Here is a 25,130-nt window from a genome sequence, read left to right on the forward strand (position 1 = left end):
AGCGAATGTGGATCCTCACCACCACGTTCTTATACTTACCCTTGCCTCAGTGATGCAGACTGCAGTGGACTCAGGCAGCAGGAACTGCTAAGGGGCAAAATGCCCAAACTGGGCAGTATCTGGCCATTAATTTTTGAAATGTCTCCTCTGATTTTATTTCAGCCTAGGCCAATAAATAATTTAGACTTTGAGGCAGCAGCTGCATTTCATATTATTTGTAAATAGCATAGATATTTGATATACAGATGTAATATAGAAAATGCTTAGACTGCCTTCTATAGTGTGTGTGTGTGTGTGTGTGTGTGTGTGTGTGAGAGAGAGAGAGAGAGAGAGAGAGAGAGAGAGAGAGAGAGACTGACTCTAGGTTTTATGGTTGCATCTACTCCCCAAAGCCTAAAACACATATATGGGAGAAGCATAGACTGCTGTATTTTCTTTCCACTCCTGGTTAGCAACGAGATGTCCTAATAAACACCCCCCTGAAAGTTACAAATTTCTTTGAACTTTATTGATACACTGCACAATCACAACCATCTCGTATTCATCCTGAATTAGAAAAGGTTACAGCTACAATGTAACATGCACAAAATTCAGGTAGTATATTCACCCTTAATACAATTATTGACAGAAATCAAGTCTTCATTGATTTTTGAAGGAAAAAATAAGAAAGAAAATAAAAGAAAAAAGAAGTCTAGAAGGCTGACAAAGTCATACTCTTGTATCATGTGATAAATTTTTAAAGCATTTGAACATAGGTTTTTTTTTTAAGGAAAATTGTGAGAATGGGCACACCCATTGTCTGACACAGCTATAACGGCACCATTGATAAGTCATATTTTTGTTTAAATCTAGAGGACTCTGAACTTGACGGATACATTTTCGTACACCCACACATTCCTCACAACTGCACTTTACATGTCACGAAAATTTCTGAATGATTAAAAATGCTCCCTTTAACTAACACAAGGGCAGCTATTATTACACATCATTGTTATTATTGATATCCTTATAAATCTGCCAAATAATGTAGAATGTAACCCCAAAAGGATGGCAAAGGGTTCACAATCTTTCTTTCTCCACCCAGTGGTGTGGAACAACTGTGTGCCTTGTAAAGGGCACCATTGAAAGAAACAACAAGAATCTCTTTCAAAATGCTAGAATTAGGCGTAGCTGACTACTTTTGGGATAGAGACAATTGTGTCTAATTAAGTCCACTCCACATTCCTTTGGATTCTGAGTATTCTGCACCTGAAGGCCAAATTGAACTGACTCAGCTATATCTTTTCGCCACATCTTTTAATTACAAATCTATTTCTTCCTCCTTTCATTTACTTCTCTTCTCTTAAGTAAGAAATGAGGGAAATGAGACTGGCATTTTTATTTGTTTGCATTTAGCGATCATGAAGAGTTCTCATCATATGGTCTCTTTGTGAAAACGTTGCCTTCCTACTTATACACCTGTGAAGTTTTACTGCAACTGCTCAAACTTACTTGTCTTAAAAGAAAAAAACAGGGAAGCTTTGAATAATGGAGAACAGGCAACTGAATATGAGAGTTTCCATTGCTTGTGCAATGAAAACCAAAAATTCTTGCTGTTGGTGAAAAAGAAAAAAAAATGCATTTTGTCAGAAAGGAAACTTTTATGCTACTTTCCTTAATTCCAAAGGGATTAAAATTTGTTTTTGTTTGGGGCTGGTTCCGGGTAATGCAAAGCCAGTTTTTCTTTCTCAGAATCCAACTCAGGATCAAAGTGAGGAAGGACGTCCCTGCCTCCTGATCTCACCTCATCTTAAGCCTCCCCTCCGTCTACACCACCGAAACTGGGATATTCCATTCATAGCCACTGCTGATGTGGGGACAGGAATAAGTTCTCGTCAGGATGGACTGCCCACTTTGAGATCCTCTGCCTCTTTGATGTACTGGTTCTTACAACATAAGTAGAGCTTGCCAACTCCTCTTTGTGGAAAGCAAGTTGACTGAATTGATGTAGAAATAGATCCTTAAACTCAGCCTCAGTTGTGAAGTTTCTAGAGTCCCAGAGCACACTTCCCACCCAGGTTTTAAGAACTAATTGCCCAACTTGGGAAATGTATCCTCTAGTGAGGGGTGCGGATTTCAGAGGAAAGAGGCCCAGACCCCTTTCTGACACAAACCTTACCTTTTCTTCAGTCCCCTGGAGCAGACCAAGCATGCAGTGCTCTCTGTATAGAATATGTGCATATTTTGACAGCCACTTCTCCATATCTGCCCCCTCCCCCCAATTGAAACAAAAACGAAAAAAGTTAAACACACTTGTTTAGACTTGCAGATGACTGTATCAGGCACTTGACATTGAACTACTGAAAAACAAGCTTGGCCTTCACACTAGCGCGTGCATTGGCATTACTTTGGCGAAAGTGCATATTAACTTTGTTTTGGGAAGGGGAAGGGTTTCAGAGTCACTGCATAATTGAATTCCTCTCACCAAATCTCCCCACAAGCCCCCTTTGGCTTCCTTTCCATGTGGAAAACCCACTAAGAGCTACAGGTTGCTCAGAGACTTGGTTCTTTTCCCTCTCTTACCTCCACCTCAGCCCCACCATCGGTACCCTGAAATCTCGCCAGCAAGCCTTACTCATGTGCCCTCCATATGCAAAGTTGGAAAAGTAAATGGAAGTGTGGATATTGTCTTTAGTAAGCGTTAGTTGTTCTGTATGCTTCAGAATGTTGGGTAGCAGCTATGGTCATGGAGAGCTATCCCCACCAAAATAGCTCAAAAACACAGAAGCTGGAGTACGTCTACTGTGAAGAAAATTCTTTTTCATGCCCAGTGAGTGCCCCAGTTGTCTTGTGTTTTATTTACTTTGTTTTCTTTATCCCAGACAGATGAGGATTTACCATAGCATTTTTCCTTCTGAAACATGGCTGGGCTAGATAACCACAAGAGGTGGATCCCAGTATCCAGTAGAAGGGGGCAGAGAAGAGTTCCAGGGACCCTGAGACCAGCCTTGTTGAGTTTGAAAGGTTTCGATGATCTTGGCCAAAGAAGGATGAACTCCTTCCTTTAAAATAAGTCTTGGACTAAGGAACAGGTATAGCTTGTCCATTTCAAGCACTGTGTTCTCCAAGACTATCCACTCCCCAAGCCTTCACATTTATTTCATTCCAAAGTAACAAATTTATTGTCAGTAGCACACTCAGATGATACAGTGAATTCTCCTATGCTGTCTGACACCAGCCGGACTCCAGGTGCTCAATGTGGTGACAGATCTGGAACGTTTATGCCCGACCTTTATTTCTGATTCTGCGCCTGCTCGAGATCATCCCTAGAACTTGGAATCGGTACACTGCTTTTGGCACATCATTTATGTTCCCAGAATCTGGCTCCTGGCAGCTCACTAGGAAATGCAGATGTCTGTTTACAGCTGGCAAATGTAATATTAATTGCACTCACACCAGCTCTACCTCTTAAGACAGTGCTCAGCTTGTTGTGTGCCAAGGCAACCTACGTTCGTACGTCTGTGTATGTGTGTGTGTAGCTATCTATGAATGCAGTTCCCCATTGCAGATGTTCTGGTCATGTAGTGTAATGAACAGGAACAAAGAGGGCACTGATAACTGGAGATAGAAGATCAATTAAGCGTAAAGAAATGCATCTCTATGGTGCTCATATTTTTTGTATTTTAGACTGAGGAATTGAAAAGGTTTTCCAACTGAGGCAGGGAAGGTCTGTGAGAAAGTCATTGTTAATGCCACTTTCTCAGCCTCTCAGTAGTCAGTCCCTGCAGCAAACCCTGTGTGGTCTTCAATGCCTTTCTTCTGAATCCCAGGCACCTTGCAGGGTAAGTATTCCTTGGCCCAGCGGACAATGTAGCAAGATCAGGTCAGCCCTTCCTCGTATGCTGGGTCTGCTGCGAACATGGGGGGCTGTGGACGTCCTCCCCCAAATCCACTGGAGAAGCAGCCTGCATCAGAGAGATTGTGTCACTTACACTTCCCCCTCCTGTTTGCAGTGTTGTGTTAATCAAGTGCTTGAAAATTAAGTCAGTTGCTCAAGTGCCCTCAGCTCAGAAGAGCTTCCGGAAACAAATACCAGAGTTGTCAATGCACCCACCACGTAATTGGCCTCCATCAGCTTTTTACTGGCTAGTTTTCAAACAGATTCAACCAGACTTGGAGCGCAGAGGAGACACTAGCTTGAAGCCATCACACTCAGACGGGTGGACCATTCACTCCACATTGCAGAAACAGATATGGAGCTTTTTGCTTTTATGTTCTTGCTATTAAGGAAAGGCAGCCATGGAGTAGGTCCCATAGGTTCCTGACATGCACTTTCTTGAAGGGCTGAGAGAAGCATGAAGTTTGGTACCTTTGTCCTTCAAGCGTGAAAGGAGAATCACAGTGCTAATCAAGACTTTTCCAGGGCTGAGCTGCTTCACAAGGAGATGTTTGAGAAAATACAGTCTCTTCTGGGAACAGCTAGTGACTGATCATTAGATTGCTACTTTGGTCCATCTGTTAGCGTCTACCTTGGGTGGATAGGATACTGGATTTTAAAGAGTCCATGACACAGGGTATTGCTTTTTCATGTTGTTAGCCTGTGAGATCATTGGCTTTCCCATGAGGAGTTAATAGGTAATTATAAAGATGCCAATGCCTGCTGATGGTAGAGGAGAAATGAATACAGTGGGATAGACACAATATGATTAGAGATTAATATGGTGATGAATGGATAGTGAGTAGCGGGGAAAGAAATAGAAAGAAGTGTTAGACAATTACATTGATAGATTGGTAAATACAGTAAATAGATTGCTAGAGAGGAAGACAGGTGGGTAGATCATTGGATGGAGGATAAATCAGACAATTGAGTAGATGGATAAACATATGATTACTTTGATAGATAGCTTGATAAAACGTAAATAATCAGCCATCTATCAATCACTTCTATGAGTTGAATAGCACTTTTTTAAAAAGAGAAGTACTATCTTTAACGTGCCTCCCCCTTTTTTGGTCACTTGACTTCTAAATTTTTAGTTTGGGGTTGCATGCATAGCCCCTAACCTCTAATCCCTGTATCTGATAGGAGAAATGAATAGGGCAGAGTGGCTACAGAAGATGGCAAGATCATCTACATATATCTATATCTATACTAGATATGGATATAGTGATATAGCTGAAAGAAAAGATGTGCACCCTAATGGAATTAGACAGTAATAAACATAGGGAGGGATATGTACATTATAATTGGGAAGATGATCCAAAGCTTGAAAGACACAGGTAATAGGACACTTGGCTGCAACTCTTGCTGGGGACTACATTAAGTCGGGTTGTGTATTCAGGGTGTTTTTCATGAGGCACAATTTTGGCCCAAATGGAACTATGTTTTTTGTGTGTTGGAGAGGTTGGTGGTAATGATGACAGGGAGAGACGCAGAGGAAAGGGAAGGGCCAAGGTAGCAGGAGCTGATCTCATTTTTGGACACACCAGTGAATGATTATCCCACACATGGTAGAATCCTGCCCACCCCACCCTCCAACCCCACTCATTCGAACTGGGAAAAAAGGCAAATAAACAAAAGCAAACAAACAAACAAATAAAAAGAAAAAAACAGCAAAAAAAGAAAAAAATCAAGAAGAATAACAGAAACAAATAAAAAGAAGCCCAACTGGTTTGCCCTCCGCAGTGCAGATAAAAGTCTGTGATATGGAGAAGCAGGCGTTGCTCAGAGGACCTATGATTTCTTATCAAAACTTGATGAAGAAGTGGGCAAAGAGGGTCCCTGACAGCCAGAGACAAGCCAGCGCTCTAGAGGCCGAGTTTACACCATCAATGACTGCTCCAGGCCCTGTGTAGGGGACAGAGAGAGAGACAGAGCTGTTAGCACGTGCCCTCAGGACACCAGCCTTCTCCCCTGACAGGCAGGCAGGCAGGCATGCTTCTCCTGAGCGCCGCCCACCTCCGCCCTCCCCCAGCCCCAAGCCTTGACAAGTGGAAAAGGCCTGCAGGGAGTATTTGGAGACTCAAATGACAGTCCCTGGGGCGCCTGGACGCCTGGATCACTGTGGCCTGCTCAGAGGGGCTGGGCTTCCTCAGTGGGGAGCTGAGGGCAGTGGGGGAGGCCCAAAGGGCAAAAGGAGCAAACAGGGCTCGGCGTGAAGGCAGGACCTGAGGGCTGCGTCATGGGCAGTGTCTCTAACTGTGCTCTGTCCCTGCAGAGTGTCGAGTGCAGGCAGGGACGAGCGGGACAGGGTAGGCATGGGGGCAGGAGGGGTCCAGAGGGCGAGAAGCAGGTGTAGGGGAAGAAAGGAGAGGGACGGGGATGTTTTGTGTGCAGCGGAAGTCAGTGTTGATGTGGCCCTGTCCACCCCCGGGATGTGTGACTTAGGTATCGTGGAGGCTCCTCCTGCCCAGCCGAGGAAGGACGAACAATCGCCCTCACGAGTTTTTGGGCTGTGGCTGGGCTTACCCAGCCGTCGGCTCAGCAGTGCCCTGACAAGGCCGCAGAACAGGCCTGGCATTCCCAGCACAGACTGCCACCCGGTGATTCGGCCTCAAGGGGCTCTCCCTTTGTGTTTTCTCGCTGCTTCCCTCTCTCCCTGGCCCTTTCCCACATCCCTATAAATCGTTCAAGTTCCACTGGGAAATTGGCCCACAGAATCACAGGTGCTGTTCCTTTCTCCGCGTCTGCCGGGCGTCAGGAAGACAGAGCGCAGGATTTGGGATTGCCCCAGCCGGCTGCGAGGGCCCAGGTGGGCGTGTCTAACTCAGCCTCTGTGCTCCACCATCACCTTTATCAGCAAATGCTAGGATGTTCACCAAGACCCACAGCTAGCAAGCAAGTGTGTCCAGACAAAGCACAACTGAGTATTGCCATGGGATTAAAAGCCAGTGAGAGACATTTCTGTAAGACCAGTGACAAGGGAAGGGGATGCAGACAAGACAGTGTGCTCCTTCCACGGTCTCAAGCCGGGACCTCACAGCCTCTTTGGGAAGCAAACTGGCCTGCTGGACACAAGCGTGACTCCTTTCAGAAGCTGAGGTGCTGCAGAATCTCCTTGGGCGGGGTTAGTTCATTTGGTTCTATCAGCCTTATAGCACATATCCACACTTTGCCTAGGAAGGGACATTTTGTTTTGGGACGTTCAGGTCTCTCAATCCAGCAATGAGCATACGACTGCTCCTACCCCAGGAATTTTAACATGGATGTCTTTTCTTCCCCTAATTTACAATGTGCATGCTCTTATGGACTACAAAGTCATGTTTACTTGATAGCTTGAAGTCTGATTCATATTACTCTGCATTTTCATTATAGAATATTCACAAACAAGGGCAGGATCCAGGTTCTAGCTTAGTGTCATGGTCCCCATGAAGTCTCCATAATATTAATATTTATGGAGAGTAGCCTGATTCTGGGGCCTTAGCTGTCCCAACACACATCCTAAGGATCATACTGGCTATAGAATTTACTGAGTTGGAAAATGCTCAAGTTGAAGCTCAAGGTAATTCTCTATATATTATCTTCTGCAAAAGATGAATGATTTTATATTTTTAAGTACATTTATAAGGAAATGAGCTATGTAGATTCTTTAGGCCCATATGTTTCTTTAATATGTTTCTTTAAATGTATTTTACATATGTATACATTTTTCCTTAAAAGTATCTTTCATTATATATGACATTATGACACATATATTATACTAGTTGTATATGTACATATATGTATGTGTATATATGTCTTTATTTAATTTACTATGTTGATATTGACTTAAGAAACAACTGAAGCCCTAATGTGCTCCACTCAGATAACCGTTTCTAGTGTAGGGATCATTTTATTCCAAGTTCCACCAGTGGACTTAAGCATTTCTGTGGGTGTCGTGCCATCGGCATAAGGTTGGCTATAGCTAAAGCAAAGAGGAGAGGAGACGTATATATGGAAAGCAAAGCATGAAAGAATGAGCTTGGCGAGAGAAAGAGGCAAAATCCTGAAGAGAAATGAGCGTTTCCGGTGGCGAGCAGCAGTTGCCATAAAATACCCGATGCTTACTGGGCAGAGGGCTTACAGCAGGGGTCCTCAAACTTTTTTAAACAGGGGGCCAGTTCACTGTCCCTCAGACCGTTGGAGGGCCGGACTATAATTTAAAAAAAACAATGAACAAATTCCTATGCACACTGCACATATCTTATTTTGAAGTAAAAAAAAAACAAACGGGGCATAAACACCCGCATGTGGCCCGCGGGCCGCAGTTCGAGGACGCCTGCTTCACAGCCCACTCGGGTGCTGTGCAGCGTTCCCAAGAGTGGAAGCTGTCAGGGGCCTTAGCAGACACACAGGCCACTCAGCTTGCCGAGGGTGGCGACCATTTACATTGTGCTGTTACGTGGCAAGCATGATTCTCAATGCTAAACACGTATTAACTCGTTTAGCCATCACATCGACCCGGCAAGGGATGTCCTCCTATTGTCATCTCCACTGTGTGAACGGGGAAAGTAGGAGCAGAGCATCAGAGCATGTAAACACCTTGCCTGTGGCCACACAACTTATATGGCCTCGAACTAGATTAGAGCCAAGTCCTCATCCCCAGAGTCCGTGTTCTTGATTCTCACAGCTCTACTTCCTCTCTACGGAAAGTGGCCATTTGTGCGTGTTTCCCAGTGTCCACCGCGTCATGGGGCAGGAGGACACGTGGCCGAGAGCCCACCTTCTCTGTGTGGCTCAGCGGCTCCCTAGCTAAGTGGCATCGCCTCTCTGGGCCTGGGTTCTCTGGGAGAGGAGGTGTGACAGGCTAGTCTAGGGCTCTTTGCCTGTCGGTGCTCTGAGTTATCGCAAGAGGAGAAACCGCATCTGGTAGTGGACTGGACAGCTGCTGAGCAGCCGGGCAGCCTTCTCCAGGTGACAGAAACATCATCACTCCAGCTCTTGCCTCCTGCAGGCACCCTCCTCCTGAGACCTCCCAGAGAGGGCGCTGAACCTTCCTGGATCCCAGAGTTGCCCTGTCGGGGCCCCATTTTCTATGCAGCTTCAGGGAATTTTATTCTTTAGCAGGTATAACGAGCACCTGCTTTGCAGTGTCAGGTGATATGGCCATTTGCTGCCAACGTGCCTTTGGTCAATTGGTGTATGAGAAATGGCCGGGCTATTGTGGCCAGAGAATTCATCCAATCCACTACGACAGAGATGAAAGCTAGCACCGCTTTCGTCCGTCAGGTCCTGGACACACGGGAGATGAGGCAGACGGGCCAAATGCCAGCGCAGCGGGGCTCACCGGAGGGCTCTCGGCCTTATTAGAAGCAGGAGGAGGGGCTCACATCTATGTACCACTCTCTAGGTTGGAAGAGTGTGAGACAAAAATCATCGGCAATGACCTGATTATTTAATTGCATCCTTACAGTAACCTTCCCCGACTAGAAATGAGTAAAAGGAAGCATCTGGCTTGGGCGTGTTCTGCCAGGCTGGGCCAAATGCTTCTCTGTGATTTAATATGGAAGTGATAGGTTGCTGTAGTTTAATTTGGTGTGGTCCCATGTCATCTCGGGGCTCATGCTTGGTCCCCTAGGCTGTCAGGAGGCCTTTGCAAATGTGAGTTGAATGAACATGCAGGGCTCCCCGTGTCTCGAGGGGGACACGGTATTGAAAGTCTCCCCTGCGCTCAGCAGCACGGGCACCAAGCCTGCAGCACACCACTCCAGAGTCGGGCTGAATACTACTTTCCTACAGCGTGGACTTCTCCAGGTACTGACACCCAAAATGATACCAGTTTTAATTTCAATAAATAGAGGTAGGAATTCAAATGCTGTATTCATTTTCATTTTGGTGGAAATAGGGAGAAAAGTAGTTTCTCATCCAAAACCTAGAATCCAAGATTCGGAAATGGAAGGTAGATTTTCAATTACGTGCTCCACTCCAGAAAACTGACCCTGCAGAACACCTAGATAAAGGCCAAGAGTTTGAAGCAAAGACCAAGGAGCAGGATTCCTGGAAGTGCAGGTGGGAAACCATCTACTAGGGACCTCAGGGAAGGTCTCTGTGCTCCGCCACCTCCTCGGCCGTGCACCTAGTCTGGAATAACGTCATCCTTTGGGATAATGTCACTGGCAAAAGTGCAGCTGGTCCTAGCAACTCTGGAGTCTGACCAATTTGGATTTAAATCCTGACCTGTGGTTTGGCAGCTCTGTGATCCTAGATGAGGTACTTTCAGATTTCTCACTGAAAACAGGGCTAATAACTCTGAGTCCACAGGATTAGTTAAAGGATTAACGTGATGAGTGCAGTGCCTGGCCCAAAGCAGTCATGTGATCACGGCAACTGCTCCCACCGACTGGGGGTTCCATAGCCCTCCCTCCCAGTTCGTAGTTGAGCTGAATAGTGGCTTATTTAGATCTTTTCTAAATACACTGAAGCCCAGGTGCGATTTTGGTGGAGTGTGAGGGAAGAGGTGAGATGGTTTAAAGGAGAGTGTTTGCTGCTGAGAGAGACCAGAGGCGGCAGGGCTCGGGGAGGTGGAGCATTGGCAAGTGCGCTGGGGGAGGGCCAGCGCCAACCTCCTGGCTAGGTCCAAAGGCGGAGAGTCATCCTGCGAAGGAAGCAGACCCCAAGCCAGCCCCAAGGAGTCACAGCCATTCGACAATATTTACTGGGTGCCTGCCGTGTGTCAGGCTCTGCTTTCAGAAAGACAGACAGACAGACACAGTCTCTACTTTCAAACAGCTTCTATTCCAGAAGGAGCTAGCATATCCTCTGTCCTGGTCCAGATAAATAAACAAACAAGCAAACAGACAAATATATTTTTAAACTGTCACAGATTCTGAGAAGAAAGCCATTTGGAACAAATAACCCCAAATCCCCTTCATCTCGGGAACATCCTGCCTGTTGGATAGTCTTAAGAAGATTGAATTTAAGAGTCAAAACTGAATTTGAATTCTGGCTGTGCAACCCACTGGTAAGAAGACTTCAGACAAGACAGTCAGCTTCTCTGAAACAGTTCTTTTTTTAATGTGTAAAATGGGGAAGGGGTAGGTTTATTTACCTCAGTATTGCTCTGAGGGTTGGGTAAGATGGCATGTAAAGTAGCCAAGTGTAGAGTAAAGGATGAATAAATATCAGGTGAATTAGAACCAGGACAAGAATTGCTGATCTCTAAAATATTAACAGCGTCTCGTGTAAGGATCCTACTGTGGAAAGGGAGACCCTCCGGAATACCAGGTTCTCAGAATTACTGTCAAACACTGGCTGAAAGCGCAGGTGGCCATGGCTGGTGAGTGAGTAACCTGGTCCCTTCTGGAAAGACCTGAGGTGGCTGTTAACCATGGATAAAAGCTTCCTAAGAAAGGCCAGTTATCCTGAAGAAGTGTATTTAAAAGCCCAATTCTTTCTCTGGGCAAAAGCCACATTTAAGGAATCTTTCTCTGTTTATGATTAACAATGACTAAATTCAACTAGAATGGCTGCTACAAATATCAGACTTAACTAAATATTTTTCCAGGCTAAATTGAAAGTGAGAGCAGGTAATCATGGCCTTTTTCCTTGCTCCAGTCCCTCCTCCCTCACCCTTCCAAGTGCTCAAAAGGAGGCTTCCTGCATGCCTAGTGTTGAGCATCTTTGAAAATAAAAGCTGAAATGAGGATGCAAAGCCACAAAACAATCTCTAAATGACAATAATGACAATAACAAAACGCTTTGAGGACAGAATACAGACAAAAATAAGTTAGCCTTCAGAATATAGTGGAGAGAGAGAGAGAGAGACAGAGAGAGAGAGAGACAAAGAGAGAGAGAGAGAAAGGCTGAAATGGTCAGGAGACAAGCTATAGAAATGGCACAGAGGCCAATTGGTGCGTGCAGCAAGAATACAGTTGCTCAGAGGAGGACCTCTTGGGTAGGAGTGAAACTCCACAGAGATCAGACAAATAATAAACAAACAAACGAACAAATAAACTCTACTTCTGAAAGGTTGCCTATCTTGGTGAATTAAATATACTAAATATTCGATTTTTAAAAAGCAAATTTGGTTGAGGACTTAAAATAGAATTAATCCGTGCCTACAAAATAAGAACTGGAGACGTCAAGCCTAGCCACCCTGCAACTGAGCATGCGCTGTTGCATTCAGGGGAGGCTCATCACCCCCTTGAGTGGCAGGTGTTGACAATCACAGTATCCAAACTCAGAACAAAGCTCCCAGAAAATACAGAAGCTTCATTATGTGATCCTGCCTCGTGAGAGATTTTGAAGCCTAAAAATGCGGGGTGCATTACAAGAGATGAAGGTATTGGAATGTGTTGCTCATTTTTCTTTCTATGGTTGTGATGAAAATATGGCATGGTTTTTCAACAACAGTAGACTGCATAGCTCTAATTCTACTAAAAATGGCAGGTGGTAGGGTGATAGCATTAGAAAGGAAAAGAAAAGAAAAAACCCACAGGCAAGTCGAACTTGTTGATAGCACAGTGAGATCAATGAAACATCTGAAGCCTGAGAAGATACAGTTTTGTTCTGAAATTTGGACAGGTTTTCTAAGTATGATTATGAACTATGTGACCTTCCTAATGAGGAACCAAAAGGATAATGATGTTCTTGGTGATTAAAAGAAGAGCAAGGAAATCTAATTAGAGGATGTATGTGTTATACTTGTTGGCGAAACATAAACCTATTTTCAGCAGAGCCAGCTGATGAAGGCACATCGTTTCCCTTCAAAGGGAACTTTTCCTCCATTGTCTTTAATTACAGTGGAAAATACAGCACTGCGTTGTTTCACAAGAAAGATTAACTGGCTTTGCAGCCAGCCCGACCAAGAAGAGCAGAGAAAGAGACAAACACAACAACCATCTTTGTTGTGTTCTGTTAACACTTCCTGTTTTGTGCTTACTGCAAAAACAAAGCTTAAGAAGTTAATATCAGAAGTTAATTCAAATCTGTCAGCTCATCACAGACCAGAAAGAGACAAGAGTTTAGTCTATGCTGAACCATAGTCTCGCGCCTGTGCTGACTTCAGCACACCCTGAACGCTCCGTGTTAAATTCTAAATGCTCAGGCTAATAGCCAGATGTCAGTGATTCAGACAGGAGGGTGGGGTGTGGGTGAGTGACAAGGAACCTCATCAGGAATGAAATGGGAAATGTCTGCATATTTTTTTTTCTAATATGTTGACATTTTGCAGGTTGGGGAAAATACAAATGATTACTCTGCTGTCATCAGCCAAAAGCGATGGTGTTTCTCTCTGACTCATTCCCTCCCACCTGGATTTACATCGTGGATTTGAAAAATAAAAATCATACACATTATCAGCAGGAAATGGACAAATACATGCTGCTTTTGATGTCTTCGCAAGAAGAAATCATGTGATGAACGTCTTCCTAAACAGTGAATTGGAATGTCTGATGTAGCTTGCCTCACAAGAAAGATGGGGGTGTGCCCTAAATTTCAAATTAGAATTGGACATGGGAGAGGCTGGAATGAAAGAGAAAGCCAGAGAAACAGCAATTTGACTTCCCTGAGGGGAGAGGACTGCAAGTCCTTTTGAGTATTTGGTTTCTATTTGGTTAGTGAAGAGTCTCAAACTGTGCAGAGGCTATAACTGATGCCCCTGTTGACTAGAAGATAGAGTTATTAATTCCACACACATTTACTGGGCAGCAACCATTGCAAGATACAGTGTTATGTCCTCTAAGTGCAGAAACAAATACAAACAAAATGCAAGCCTCAGGGTGAGCCAGCACGACAGCCCAAAAGATGAAGGATTGATTCTCCAGTGGGGTTCACAAATGCTCTGCACATGGGGTGCCACTGAGTAGAGCTTTGAAGGATGAGTATGATTTTATCAGGCAGAGAAGAGGTCAAAAGACTACATCTGTGACCCTCGAGCCACTGCAAGAGACAGCATACACATGGCTCAGAAAGAAGCCTGGGATTAAAGTCAGACAAACCTGGGTGCAAAAACTGGTACTGCCACTTCTGTCTATGGTGGGATTCCTTCTCTCTGGTGGGGGGGGGGGTGCCGTCACATCACTTAAATTCTCAGAGCTCTAGGCTCTTCTTGTGTGAAATGGAAATAATAACGATATTTATCTCAAAGGATTCTTAGGCGTCTAAAGCCATGTGTGGCTGAAACTTAATAGCTGATGGCTTCTGTGTAATTGCCTATTTACTTGTTTGTACAAGATCAGAAACTCTGTTTCTCCTTGTCCATCAGTCCTTAGTATAATTCCTTGCATATAAGAATGCACTAAACAAATACCTGCTGACTGGATGAGTGAAGGGTGGATGGGTGGGGAGTAGGAGCAGCGTGGTCAAAGACTTAGATATGTGAAGGCATTTGGGACTCAGGGGGCAGCCTGCTGGAGGCAGGGGAGCTAGAAGGGCAGGCTGACCTCACAGTGAGAGCAGCCTTAGTGCCATGCTGTCCTGGTAGCCATGTCTTCTGTAACTGAAAGGACAAGGTCTATTCTGAGTTTCAGAAATGTCACTTGGCCCTGTTGGGGCAAACAGATTGGAGAGGGATTATCGAAGACAGGGGAGAGATACCCCAACTGTCCAGGTGAGATGCACGCCACAGTCGGAGGAAAGGTGTGCTTGCTAAGACTCACTGACTCACAGAGGTACAGGCTGAGGGAGAGCAAGAGGCCACAAATGACCGTAGGGATCCCAGTGAGCGTGCGCAGGTGAGGGGCAAGGCATACGCTGGAGGGGGAGAGGTTCCCAGGAACAAAAGAATGAGTTTGAGAATCCTGTGGAATATTCAGGTAGGGAATGTGGTTTGTAGCTTAGCATTCAAGGGAGAACTAAAGATACAGATGCAGGAGAGATCAGACTAGTGCTCAGAGGCCATCAATCTTCAGTGTGGGTAAGATTCCCTGGGAGAGCTTGCTTAAAAAGCACATTCTCAGGACCTTCCCTAGAGATTTTGATTCAATGGGACTAGGGCAAGGCTTATGAATCTGCATTTTTAAAGCATCCTAAAGAAATCTAAAGCAGGCCAAGAAACACTGCTCTGTATGATGCTTAAAGATATGGAGGACCCCTTTTCCTCTTTCTGGAACCCTACTCCTTGGGGGACTGCTGGAGCAGGTGATAGAGGAGCCAGAAGGGGACTGAGATAGGAAGGTAAGAAGAAAGTCACCACCTGAGCACAGAAGCCGGAAGTGGGGCATGAGGGTACAAGGAGCCTGGCACTGAGAGGAGGGGCTGCTAGAAGGAGATATAGCAGTAGGCTGAGGCATCAGTGGGCTCGTGAGGAAGTGGGGACAATGCTGGCTGAACCTTTCAGAGGCGTGGGGGTGAAGGGAAGAGCAGGCATGGGATGGTGCGTGGAGGGCGTACTGCAGAGCATCCTCCATCCCTTGTGCCCACTCTTCGTGTCCCAGCAGGAGCCCCCTGGGGAAAGGTGTGTTTGTTAGGATGCCTTAACAAAGGGTTGGCAGGTGAAGGTGGAGGCAGGTGTTGTGGGACGTGGGCGTGGACGGCTCTGCCCACGGGCACTGGTGGGGCGCAGGGAGGCCAGTCGTGCAGCAGAGGATGAGAGCAGCGGGTTGGCGCAGGCTCTGGCTGGAGGAGACCAGGTTCACAGAGCCGGTGTGACGGGTGTATTTATTCTGGAGAAATGGCCATTAGCAGAGGAAGATACAGATTCTGTGCTCATGGCTTCCAGGAGCCACCGAGGTTGTCTGCAGCCCAGGCTGCTCCGAGGGGGCTGAGGCTTTGCCTCAGGAAACCCAGAGCCCAGATGTTGCCTTAACTGGAGTATTTTGCCTTTTTCACTTGCAGTGACAAGATTCCTATGAATTGTCCCTACGCCTGATACTTAACTCTTAATGTAACTAATTTGTGTCGCTCCAATTTCACAGATAAAATGTGAGAAATCTGTTTTTCTCTCTGCAGCATCCCCCCTCCTTTTTGGCTTTGTTTGCCTTCTCTGTCCCTTTCCCCTGCCAGTTCCAGTAATCCAGGCGTTTATATGCCTCATTAAGCGCATCGCGCTCTCTGCGGCGCAGGATGTAATCAAGTCCAGAATCTTCCCTCTCTGCAGGCTAAGGACGGGGGATGGGGTCTCTTGCTCAAGGCCCAGAGCAGGCAACGTGGGCTGGCAAGTTGAGAGGAAGCGAATGACCTCCTCCAGGGACAGAGCTGCGGCCAGCAAGCTGAGCCCCGCCACCCCTGCACGCAGGCCTGGCAAGGCTTCAAGGCGCCAGGGCTCCAGGTGGGCCTTCAAATGGCCGCATCCACTCATAAAGCTAACGGAAACGTGGAGCAAGCTGCTTTCCAACAGCGCAGGGCGCTTGCCACCATGTCCAAGGTTACAGACGATTGCTTTCTGTCCCTCACCCTATTTTCTTACTGTTTCTCAAATTCAGAACAGAGCCTCGGAAAGCTGGAAATAAGTTGTGTGTTCCTCTCATTCTGGATTTTTATCTTATTTATTTTTTTCCAGATTTTGATGAATACCTTATTTCTATGTTATTTTCACTTCCATTATTTATATTTTTAAAACACAATTAACTATGCAATTCGCTTTAAATAAACTCTTACAACCAGGCAGCACAGTCATGGCTTTGTCTGTGCTCTGAGCTGTGGGGGGTGTTGGGCTCTGCTCCGCCTCCTGCCGCTGCAGTCCCCTGGGGCTGGGGACAGTGGGTGGTCTAACATGCTGCTCAGTTGGAGCTCTGCCAAGTGCCCACCCTGTCCTTGTGGCTCTGGGAGGGGAAGGCAACCGGTGTGATGAGGAAGAAGCTTTTCCCATCAATGCCAACCACCCGTTCATCTTTGAAGACCACCCACCCACCATGCAGTCTCTCACATGTCTCCTAATCATTTCCTGTTCCAACCCATTCACCAACCCATTGTCTCCATGGTCTTTGTCTTCTGTATTCTTTTGAAATTGCTTTTATCCCATTTTTCTTTGTTCTTTGCATGTAGGCGTGGAAATATTCCAAAGAGGTGTGTGTGAGAGAGAGGCATGCTGTGAAGGGTCACAGGGGCAGAGTCAAAGGGGGTTCTCAAAACACAGACTGACAACAATCTGTGAGCATAAGCACAAACACACCCCCCAGATGGGGTGCATGTGTTTGGAAAGTATGAGTCTAGGGATTGGAAATGTAAAAAAAAAAAAAAATTGCCCTTTAAAAGAATGAGCTTAGAGGTAGAAAGCTAGAATTGGGGACATTGGTGTGGGAGATGGGTTCAAGCAGACCAACTGTTGATAGGAGGCTTTATTGAGAAGGTTGTCCACAATATCCATGATGGTTTACCAAGCATTGTAAGTTGGACTGAAATCGGAGCAAAGCACTCAGGCACTGGAATTGGAGACCATAGGTTCAAATCCCAGCTCAAGCACAGATAAGCCAGTGTGATTTGAGCTAACTTCTCAATTTCCTGTGTGTAAAATTGGGATAAATATAGTGCTTACTTCATAGAGTTACTAGGGGAGATAAACATGTAAAGCACTTAGCCTAGTGGCCCCATGTACAGCAAGTGGTAGGTAATTATTAGCCATAATTATGGGGGCATTGGGCACTAGGAAGAGCATTCATGGCCAGCAGAAAGGGCAGGTCACTGGACACTAGCTAGCACTCTGACCCTGGGCTGAAGCTACTGCCACTCATAGTATCACAGAACTAGGCTTTGTGGGTACCACAGAAAACATCTAATCAGAATGCCTTCAACTGATCTTAAAAAAAAAAAAAAAGACAAGCTCCACTGAGATTGACTTTCTCAAAGCCATTCAGCCAGTGAGCAGCACAGCCTGGCCTCCAGGACCCTCTGAGACACAGTGTCCCTTACTCTATTCCCTCACTTTTCAATTCCTGGTGGCTGAACTGTGGGTATCACCAATATCACCTTCCGTCTCCACGTGTATTCCTGCATCCGTCCATTCCTCAAAGTTTTGCTGGCCAGCTGCTGTGTGTGTGGACCCCTACCTAGGGCCTAGGTGTCGAACAAGACATGGTCCCTGTGTTCATGGAGCTCACTGGCTAAGGAGGAAGAAACACTCTAATGAAGCAAACTAAATAAATAGAACAAAAGCAAAGTTGCAATGAGAAGGTAAAGTCTATAGAAGCTAGCAGTCTATCTGTTGAGCCACTGCTGTCTCCTTATCACTTAGGACAGTGCCTGGCTTGCAACAGGTCCTGAACGCGTATTTGCTAAATGAACGCTCATCAGTGCACTGCACGAGCGTGGCAGCCAGAAAGGAGGTGTGAGAGGACGCACAGTGGGTGAGCTGATCTACTCGGAGAGGTCAGGAAAGGCGTCCTGCAGGAAGGGATGCTGAGAGGCGAGTGGGCGCTGACCAGGTGAGGCGAGGTAGGGAGAATCACTGGGGTGGGTGGGTGCCGTGGTGACAGGGCGCAGGGCACACTGGAGGACAGGGTGCAGGGCACACTGGAGGACAGGAAGGCAGTCCACTGGAGCCTGACTCTGGCGGGCACGTAGAGGGAAGGGGGAGGGGATGGGCCATGTCACAACAAGTGCTGGCAGGTGCCAGTAGGAATCAGAGTACCTGGCGTGTACACAAGTCATACCACTTTGATGGCCATCTTATTGATAATTCACGACACTCTTATGTTAGCAGGCCAGGAAATGTCATCCCATTCAGCCAAGTACACTGAGGCTTGCAGCCTTTGTTGTCAAAGTCACACATCTGAACGCAGCATTTATGGGACTATTTACATGGATGACCTTATTCAATCCTCTCGCCAGCTTTTCAAGGGAGGTGTTAACATGGCAATAGCATATACGAGGAAAGGAAGCTCAGCGAGTTTAAGTGACTGACATGTGCTTGAATTGGGATGTGAATCTATGTCTTTGCTATGGACTCAGTTGCTTCCCCCATACCAAACGCTTATGATGAAGCCCTAAGCCCCGGTATGGCTGTACTTGCAGTTGGAAACTATAAGGAGATAAGTAAGGTTAAATGAGGTCATAAGGGTGGGGCCTTGAGTCAATATAATTAGTGTCCTTACCAAAAGAGATGCTAGACTCCCTCTCTCTCTTTCTTTCTCCCCATGAGCACTCAGGAGAAAGGCCACGTGAGAAAATAGCGGCTATCCACAGCCAGGAATCGGGCACTCCCCAAAACTGAATTGACCAAAACCTGCATCTTGGACTACCAGACTCCAGAACTGTGAAATAATAAATGTCTGTTGTTTAGGTAATCCAATCTGGTATTTTGTGATGGGAACTTGAGCAGACTAAGGCAGTCTTGGTGTACACTTCTGTCACTATGTCACACTTCTTTCTTTAGTTAATGGCAGAGAGGGACAGGAAGGGTCACATGGTTGTCAGTCCTAGGCCCTTCTATCGGCTGTATGTCCTGCACTGCCAACCCCACTAACCAGGGGGTAATGGCAGGTCAGTGGCAGGGTGGCACCTCATCCCACCCTTTCCTCCCAGTTCTATCAACCAAGGGATGGGTGTTCCCAGGCAGCAGAATGTGGGCAGGGCTATATGTCTGTGAGTGTCCTGGGTCAGGAGCTATGAAAAGTGACAGTTGCAGAGCTGATTCCAGGTCCAGAAAATTCAAATGTCATCACTTTGCATGTGGCTGAGATTGACGTCTTAGAATAGTAGGGCTGGGTGTCTTCCCCCTCTGGAAGCAGAGCTGAGCACCAGCTGCTGCTTCATCTAAATGCATGAGGGAGTGTGTGTGTGTGTGTGTGTGTGTGTGTGTGTGCGCGCGCGCGTCTATTAGCTATATGGACTTCAGTGTTATTCAAGCTCGTTGGTCCTCCTTCTACTTATCTATAAAATGGGGTTAATAACCTGTCTTGCAAAGCATGACATGATGCCTAGAAACCAGTAAACATTTGGTAAATAGTAGATATTACCATTATGAATAATGACCCCAAGTACTTCTATCTTAAAATAAAATTTTAGAACTAGTCATTAGCCCTCTTTGCCTTGGGCTAAAAGAATAAAACATTCATACTAGGGTGACTTCTCCACGGAGACAGTCATCTAATAATCCATTTGATCTCTGGGCCGGGTTGCTCTTGGTATTGCCGTGTGCAGAAATAGCAGAATGTTCATCCTTTTTAAAGGCAACCAAGTAGAAGTTTATTGTTTTGGGGGCAAAAGCTCCTTCCCCTGAAACCTACAATGACATTCTATAAGTGTGCATGTGAAAGCCATCATATTCTACATGCTTGCTACCTAAACAGTGCAAACCAAGCCCCTTGAAGTCTATGCACTACAGAGAAATAAATCAGGGAGGTGAAGCAGGCAAGCCTATCTTTGAAGTAGGCTGAAATTCAAAAGCACAGGCATTCAGGCAGGCAGAGGAAGGAAGGAACATGCTGTACCCACCTGCCACTGCTGATGAGGGGCTTATTTCTAAGACACACACAGCACAATGCACACACAATGCAGAGAGGAAACAAAAGACATAGATCACACATTTCAGATGGTTGGTGGACAAAGTTTAGTTCATGTCAATGCTGAAGCTTGTTCAGGGTCTGAGGTGCATGTGGAAAAGGGGATACCTCTTCATCCTGCTCATCAGATGCTTCCCTCCAACTAGACCTCGGCAAGTAAACAAACACACACACACATAAAATATCACAACAAGCTGGCCTCAGCCCCTGGTGTGACATGTTGCACAAGGACATGACATAGCAGTGTGGGAAGCTGAAGCGAGGGCGAGGTCAGTGCTGCTAAGGGGCCAACCACGGCTCCTGGGACCTCTCCACCCATATGGGAGGGAAAGACCTACTGAGAGGTTTGGTGCTCTGGTTGTGGATAGAACAATCATCTGATGAGGTCTCAGACTGCTGCTCCATTCTTCCAATGAATGAGAACATGACATGTGATCCACATGAGAATCATGCCGGCAGCAGTTGAGTTGGCTTAAACCTATGCATATAACCTCTAGAATCATAGATTCTTACTATGGAAGGCGTGCTAAAATAATATCTCATTTGTCCCCAAAGAACTTTAGATAGTACTACAATTGATCTGACCCATGGGTCTATCTTCTTTATGCAACCCCCATTCAACTTGATTCGTAAATTGGCCCACTCCTTTCGTAAGGGCAAACCCTGCCTTTCAATGACCAGGAGATATTAATTACCCAGCAAACTGCACTGCATCGCATGCCAGGGGAACGGCAGGGAGAAGTACTTCTTATCTAAGGGCGGTGGGTTGAGCAGGATGGATGGACACAGGCCAGGCAGTTCGTGCCTTCCTCCCTCCGGGGTCCCGCCGGCTCCCACAGGTGACGGAGCCCCTGCATCCAGGCGTCCTGCACTCACCATACAATGTGATGCTGGCGTTGGTGTTCCCAAGCTTGTTTGTGGCCACACAGGTATAGTTCCCATAATCCTTTTCTGAAACATTGAAGAACGTCAGAGTGGACATGTGGCCTTTATTCTCAATCCGCACTCCGTCCAGGCCGGTGGCTAACCTGCAACAGAGAAGGCACCGCAGTCTGGTTCTGCACTCACACTGGAGCCGCAGGCAGAGGGCACTGGGGCGACCCAAAGACAGCACAGAGTAATCCTACAAGGAGACCCTCCTCCTCCTCCTCGCAAAACCCTCTTCTCTGAGTAACCCAGTCCCTCTAACGCAAACCCTAAGTACCACAGCCTCCCTCAGGAGGAAGTGCAGAACCGCCATGCCCAACAGACTACACTCGCTGCTTCCAGTCGCTGAAGACAGACATGTCTACAGCTAATCCCAGATTCCGACAAAGGTCAGTTCATTTTGTTCAGTTCTCAGCTTCCTCCATTTTTTTTCTGGTTCTACAAGGACATTCTGTTACAAAGGAGGCTGCGGTGCATGCTTCTTTTGCCATATCTTCCCCTTTTACTTCATCCTCCCCCTTCCCTGTGGGGGATGATCCTTCAGAGCCCCTTCGTCCCATTCCAAGGTACCTGGCATCCTCCTTGAACCACTGGAATTCCGCCATGGGGACCGCGGAGGCCTCGCAGCTGAGGGTGCCCTTCTGACCCACCGACACGCCCGTGTTCTTGGCTTTTGATATGTAGGGAGGATCTGTGGGAAAACCCAGCATGTAGGTGATCCCGTGAAAGAGATGAAGGACATATTCAGCCACTTACTCTGTAAATGGATGTCTTGTGACAACCCTTTGTCCCCAGAAAATAACCATTTATTTTATCTTTAGGAAAAGAAGCTGCCTAAAGATATTGCATTTACCCCGACATCTTCTGCAGGCCTTCAAAGCAATTCTAAGTTAACAATTCTCTCCACTCACCAAAAGCTCTGAAGGCACAGGAAGACTCCGAGGACAAAGGCACTGGAGGCAATGGCGGGGCAAAGCAATCTGACAAAGTATCTTCCTGTTGGCAGCAACTCGGGCCTTTCCGAAAATGGCGCTGCCGTCACCAGCTTGTCCCCTTAATCCCCACACCCCCCTTCTCCCCTGGAACTCCCTGGCCGAGGGCAACTCACAGTTGACAGTGACTTTCACTTTCCGCACGTCCGGGGCGGCCACGTCATTCAAGGCGCTGCATTCATACTCCCCGGACTGGTCCCGTTTAATGTCGGAGATTTCCAGGTATTCATCCTCACTGACAAAGCCCTGGCCTTCTGGGAGAAAACAAACAGAAAGGAAACAATCAAGAAACTGTGACGCCAGGAACAGAACTGTGTTCACGTCTAGAGATTTAGGAGAAGGGATAGGTAAGGCTGAGATAATGGGGTTTGAACAGCTAGTCAAAGTCACCGTGTCGGCCAAGAAGTACGGTAAATGAAGGGAGAAACTCTGCTTGAGTCTTGGATCATGTATTTTTGGCCTCATCACTTTGACTTTTGTCAAAGTCATTTGGTAAGAAAGAGATATCATTATTCTTATATGATTATTATGAGGATTAACTAAGTACATGATAAATACCCCAGCACATTACTAAACTTTGATATTTTGAAAGAGAATTGCCATGATCAATAATATAATAAAATATAAAATAAATTTAGGATATGTTACTATTGACATCATCTTAATTCTTCACCATTTAGAAATGCCTTCATATACAGAATACAAATACTAACTACTTGTAGCACAATAAGTAAACATTTTATACTTTAATATAAATAAATGCAAACCAGCTGGTGCAATTTCCACCTGTGGTGGGGAAGGTGGGGAAGGAATGAGGGAATGAGGAAGGACCTCCTGACTGTGACTTAACAGGTGCTCAGCAAATATTTGCCAACATAAAATAAAAGTTATTGCCACAAAGGCTGGATCTGCAGTTACTAGAACAGCCTCATGGATTTAATACCTGACTGTGGAGAACTCTGGTGGATTCGCTCTTAGGTACTTGTAAAACTTGAAATTAATGGTGCAAAATATTCTGGGACTTCAAAATCTACATTGTTTCCAAGCCACCAGTCCTTGCTGTTGCAACCATCTGGTCCCTCTACCTTATCCTGTACCCCTGCGGTGCCCAACCCCCAGGCCATGGACTAGTACTGGTCCCCGGCCTGCTGGCAAGTGGGCCACACAGCTGGAGGTGAGTGGCATGCAAGTGAGAGCGAAGCTTCATCTGTATTTACAGCTGTTCCCCATCACTCGCATCACCACCTGAGCCCCGCCTCCTGTCAGATCAGCGGGGGCATTAGATTCTCATAGAAGCAGGAACTCTATGTAAACTGCACATGCGAGGGACCTAGGTTGCCCACTCCTTATGAGACTCGAATGCCTGATGGTCTGAGGTGGAGCTGAGGTGGTGATGCTAGTCCTGGGGAGCAGCTGCAAATGCAGATTTTCATTAGCAGAGAGGTTTGCACAATAAAGGTAATGTGCTTGAACCATCCCGAAACCATCCCCACTCTCCCCGTGGTCCGTGGAAAAATTGTCTTCCATGAAATCCAAAAGATTTCATGCTGTATCCTACTCCTTGTGGTTCAGTGCAAACAGAACAGGCTCTCTTTTTTCAAATACAGATTTTCTGAATCTTCAACACACTGGGCTCCCTTGAAAACCAAGATGAAGGCCAAGGAAAAGGCCCAGCCATCTGCATTTCCTTTTTTTTAAAATTTCTTTTCTTTCTTTCTTTCTTTCTTTCTTTCTTTCTTTCTTTCTTTCTTTCTTTCTTTCTTTCTTTCTTTCTTTCTTTCTTTCTTTCTTTTTTTCTGAGATGAGATCTCTCTCTGTCACCCAGGCAGGAGTACAGTGGCATGATCATAGCCCACTGCAGCTTCAACTTCCTGGGCTAAAGCAATCCTCCTGCCTCAGCCTCTCAAATTGCTAGGATTATAGGTGTGAGCCACCACACCTGGCCCATTCGTGTTTCTTACAAGCCTTCAGCCTAATATATTTTTTGTGCTCCAAGTATTAGGGCCAAATTAGTTTTCAGAACAATAAAAATTATTATTTTCCTCAAAACCCTTTGGAAGCATACTCTGATCCAATGGGTGCTCATTCAACCAAATCTGGGTCCACAGCAGGTGTGGAGCAGGGAGGTCTGGGGGGGAGGGCTGGTGGGTGGGGGGTAGCAAGGGAGATGCCTTGGCATCCTGACTTGCTCCAAGTCCAAGCTCGGGGAGCTTCCACCCTGCCCTGCCCATTTCCCCAGACTATTTGCTGTCTGGAGCCCCCTGCCTTCCCTGCCTCCATCCCTAGCCCAGGTCATGCCCACCCAGGATGTACCATCAGTGCCTGCATGCTGGCTACCAACCTATCTAGGGAGATAAGTCACCTCAAATCAGCACCACACTAGTAGCCCAATCTCATGCAATTCCATGGAGGAAATATTACACTGGCCAATGGGGGAAATCCACGGTCCAGGCTGCCTTCCTGGACCCGGGCCTGGTGAGGAAGGGCCCCAGGATGAATTCATAGTTGTGAGGTTCAGAGTCACTGGCACATCTAGCCGAACCCACGTGAGAAGTGAAAGGTGCAGCATGGGAGAGCTCCTGAAGGGGAGAAATGGGACAATGGCCCCCACGCTCCCAGCCTAGATCTGAGTGTCTCTCCTGAATGGTGCTGCTGGCCCCAGATGCTCGTGGGCATCACAGGAGAGCTTAGAATATTTCCAGGAAGACACTCCAGAGCATGGGCCTCCTGGGGGCTGGGACAGGGCCACATTCACAAGGGCTTCAAGCTGGCACTGCTGGGTCAAAGCTGTCTACCCCAGCAGACATCAAATTACCCAGGCTAGTTCATATCCTAACACCCCAAGGTTGACTACAGGGATGCAAACACCTTCTCGTT

General features: G+C 46.4%; 1 protein-coding gene across 2 annotated transcripts in view; it reads right to left on the reverse strand.

Annotated features, from left to right (window-relative positions):
* Positions 1 to 1,569: 1,569 nt before the first annotated feature.
* Positions 1,570 to 25,130, reverse strand: part of OPCML (opioid binding protein/cell adhesion molecule like) — a 1,057,641-nt gene continuing 1,034,080 nt past the window's right edge. The window contains exons 5-8 of one of the 2 annotated variants that reach the window (XM_020286783.2): positions 22,370 to 22,504; positions 21,832 to 21,952; positions 21,211 to 21,362; positions 1,570 to 5,824 (exon numbers count right to left, since the gene is read on the reverse strand). In XM_020286783.2, coding sequence (XP_020142372.2) covers positions 5,724 to 5,824; positions 21,211 to 21,362; positions 21,832 to 21,952; positions 22,370 to 22,504 — 509 coding nt within the window. In that variant the 3' untranslated portion in view covers positions 1,570 to 5,723. Of the gene's footprint in view, positions 5,825 to 21,210; positions 21,363 to 21,831; positions 21,953 to 22,369; positions 22,508 to 25,130 lie in introns of both variants that reach the window. The other variant, XM_012739629.2, reaches the window with a different exon arrangement.

Source organism: Microcebus murinus, chromosome 4 (genome assembly GCF_040939455.1).
Source record: "Microcebus murinus isolate Inina chromosome 4, M.murinus_Inina_mat1.0, whole genome shotgun sequence".
In the NCBI taxonomy this organism is placed as follows: domain Eukaryota; kingdom Metazoa; phylum Chordata; class Mammalia; order Primates; family Cheirogaleidae; genus Microcebus; species Microcebus murinus.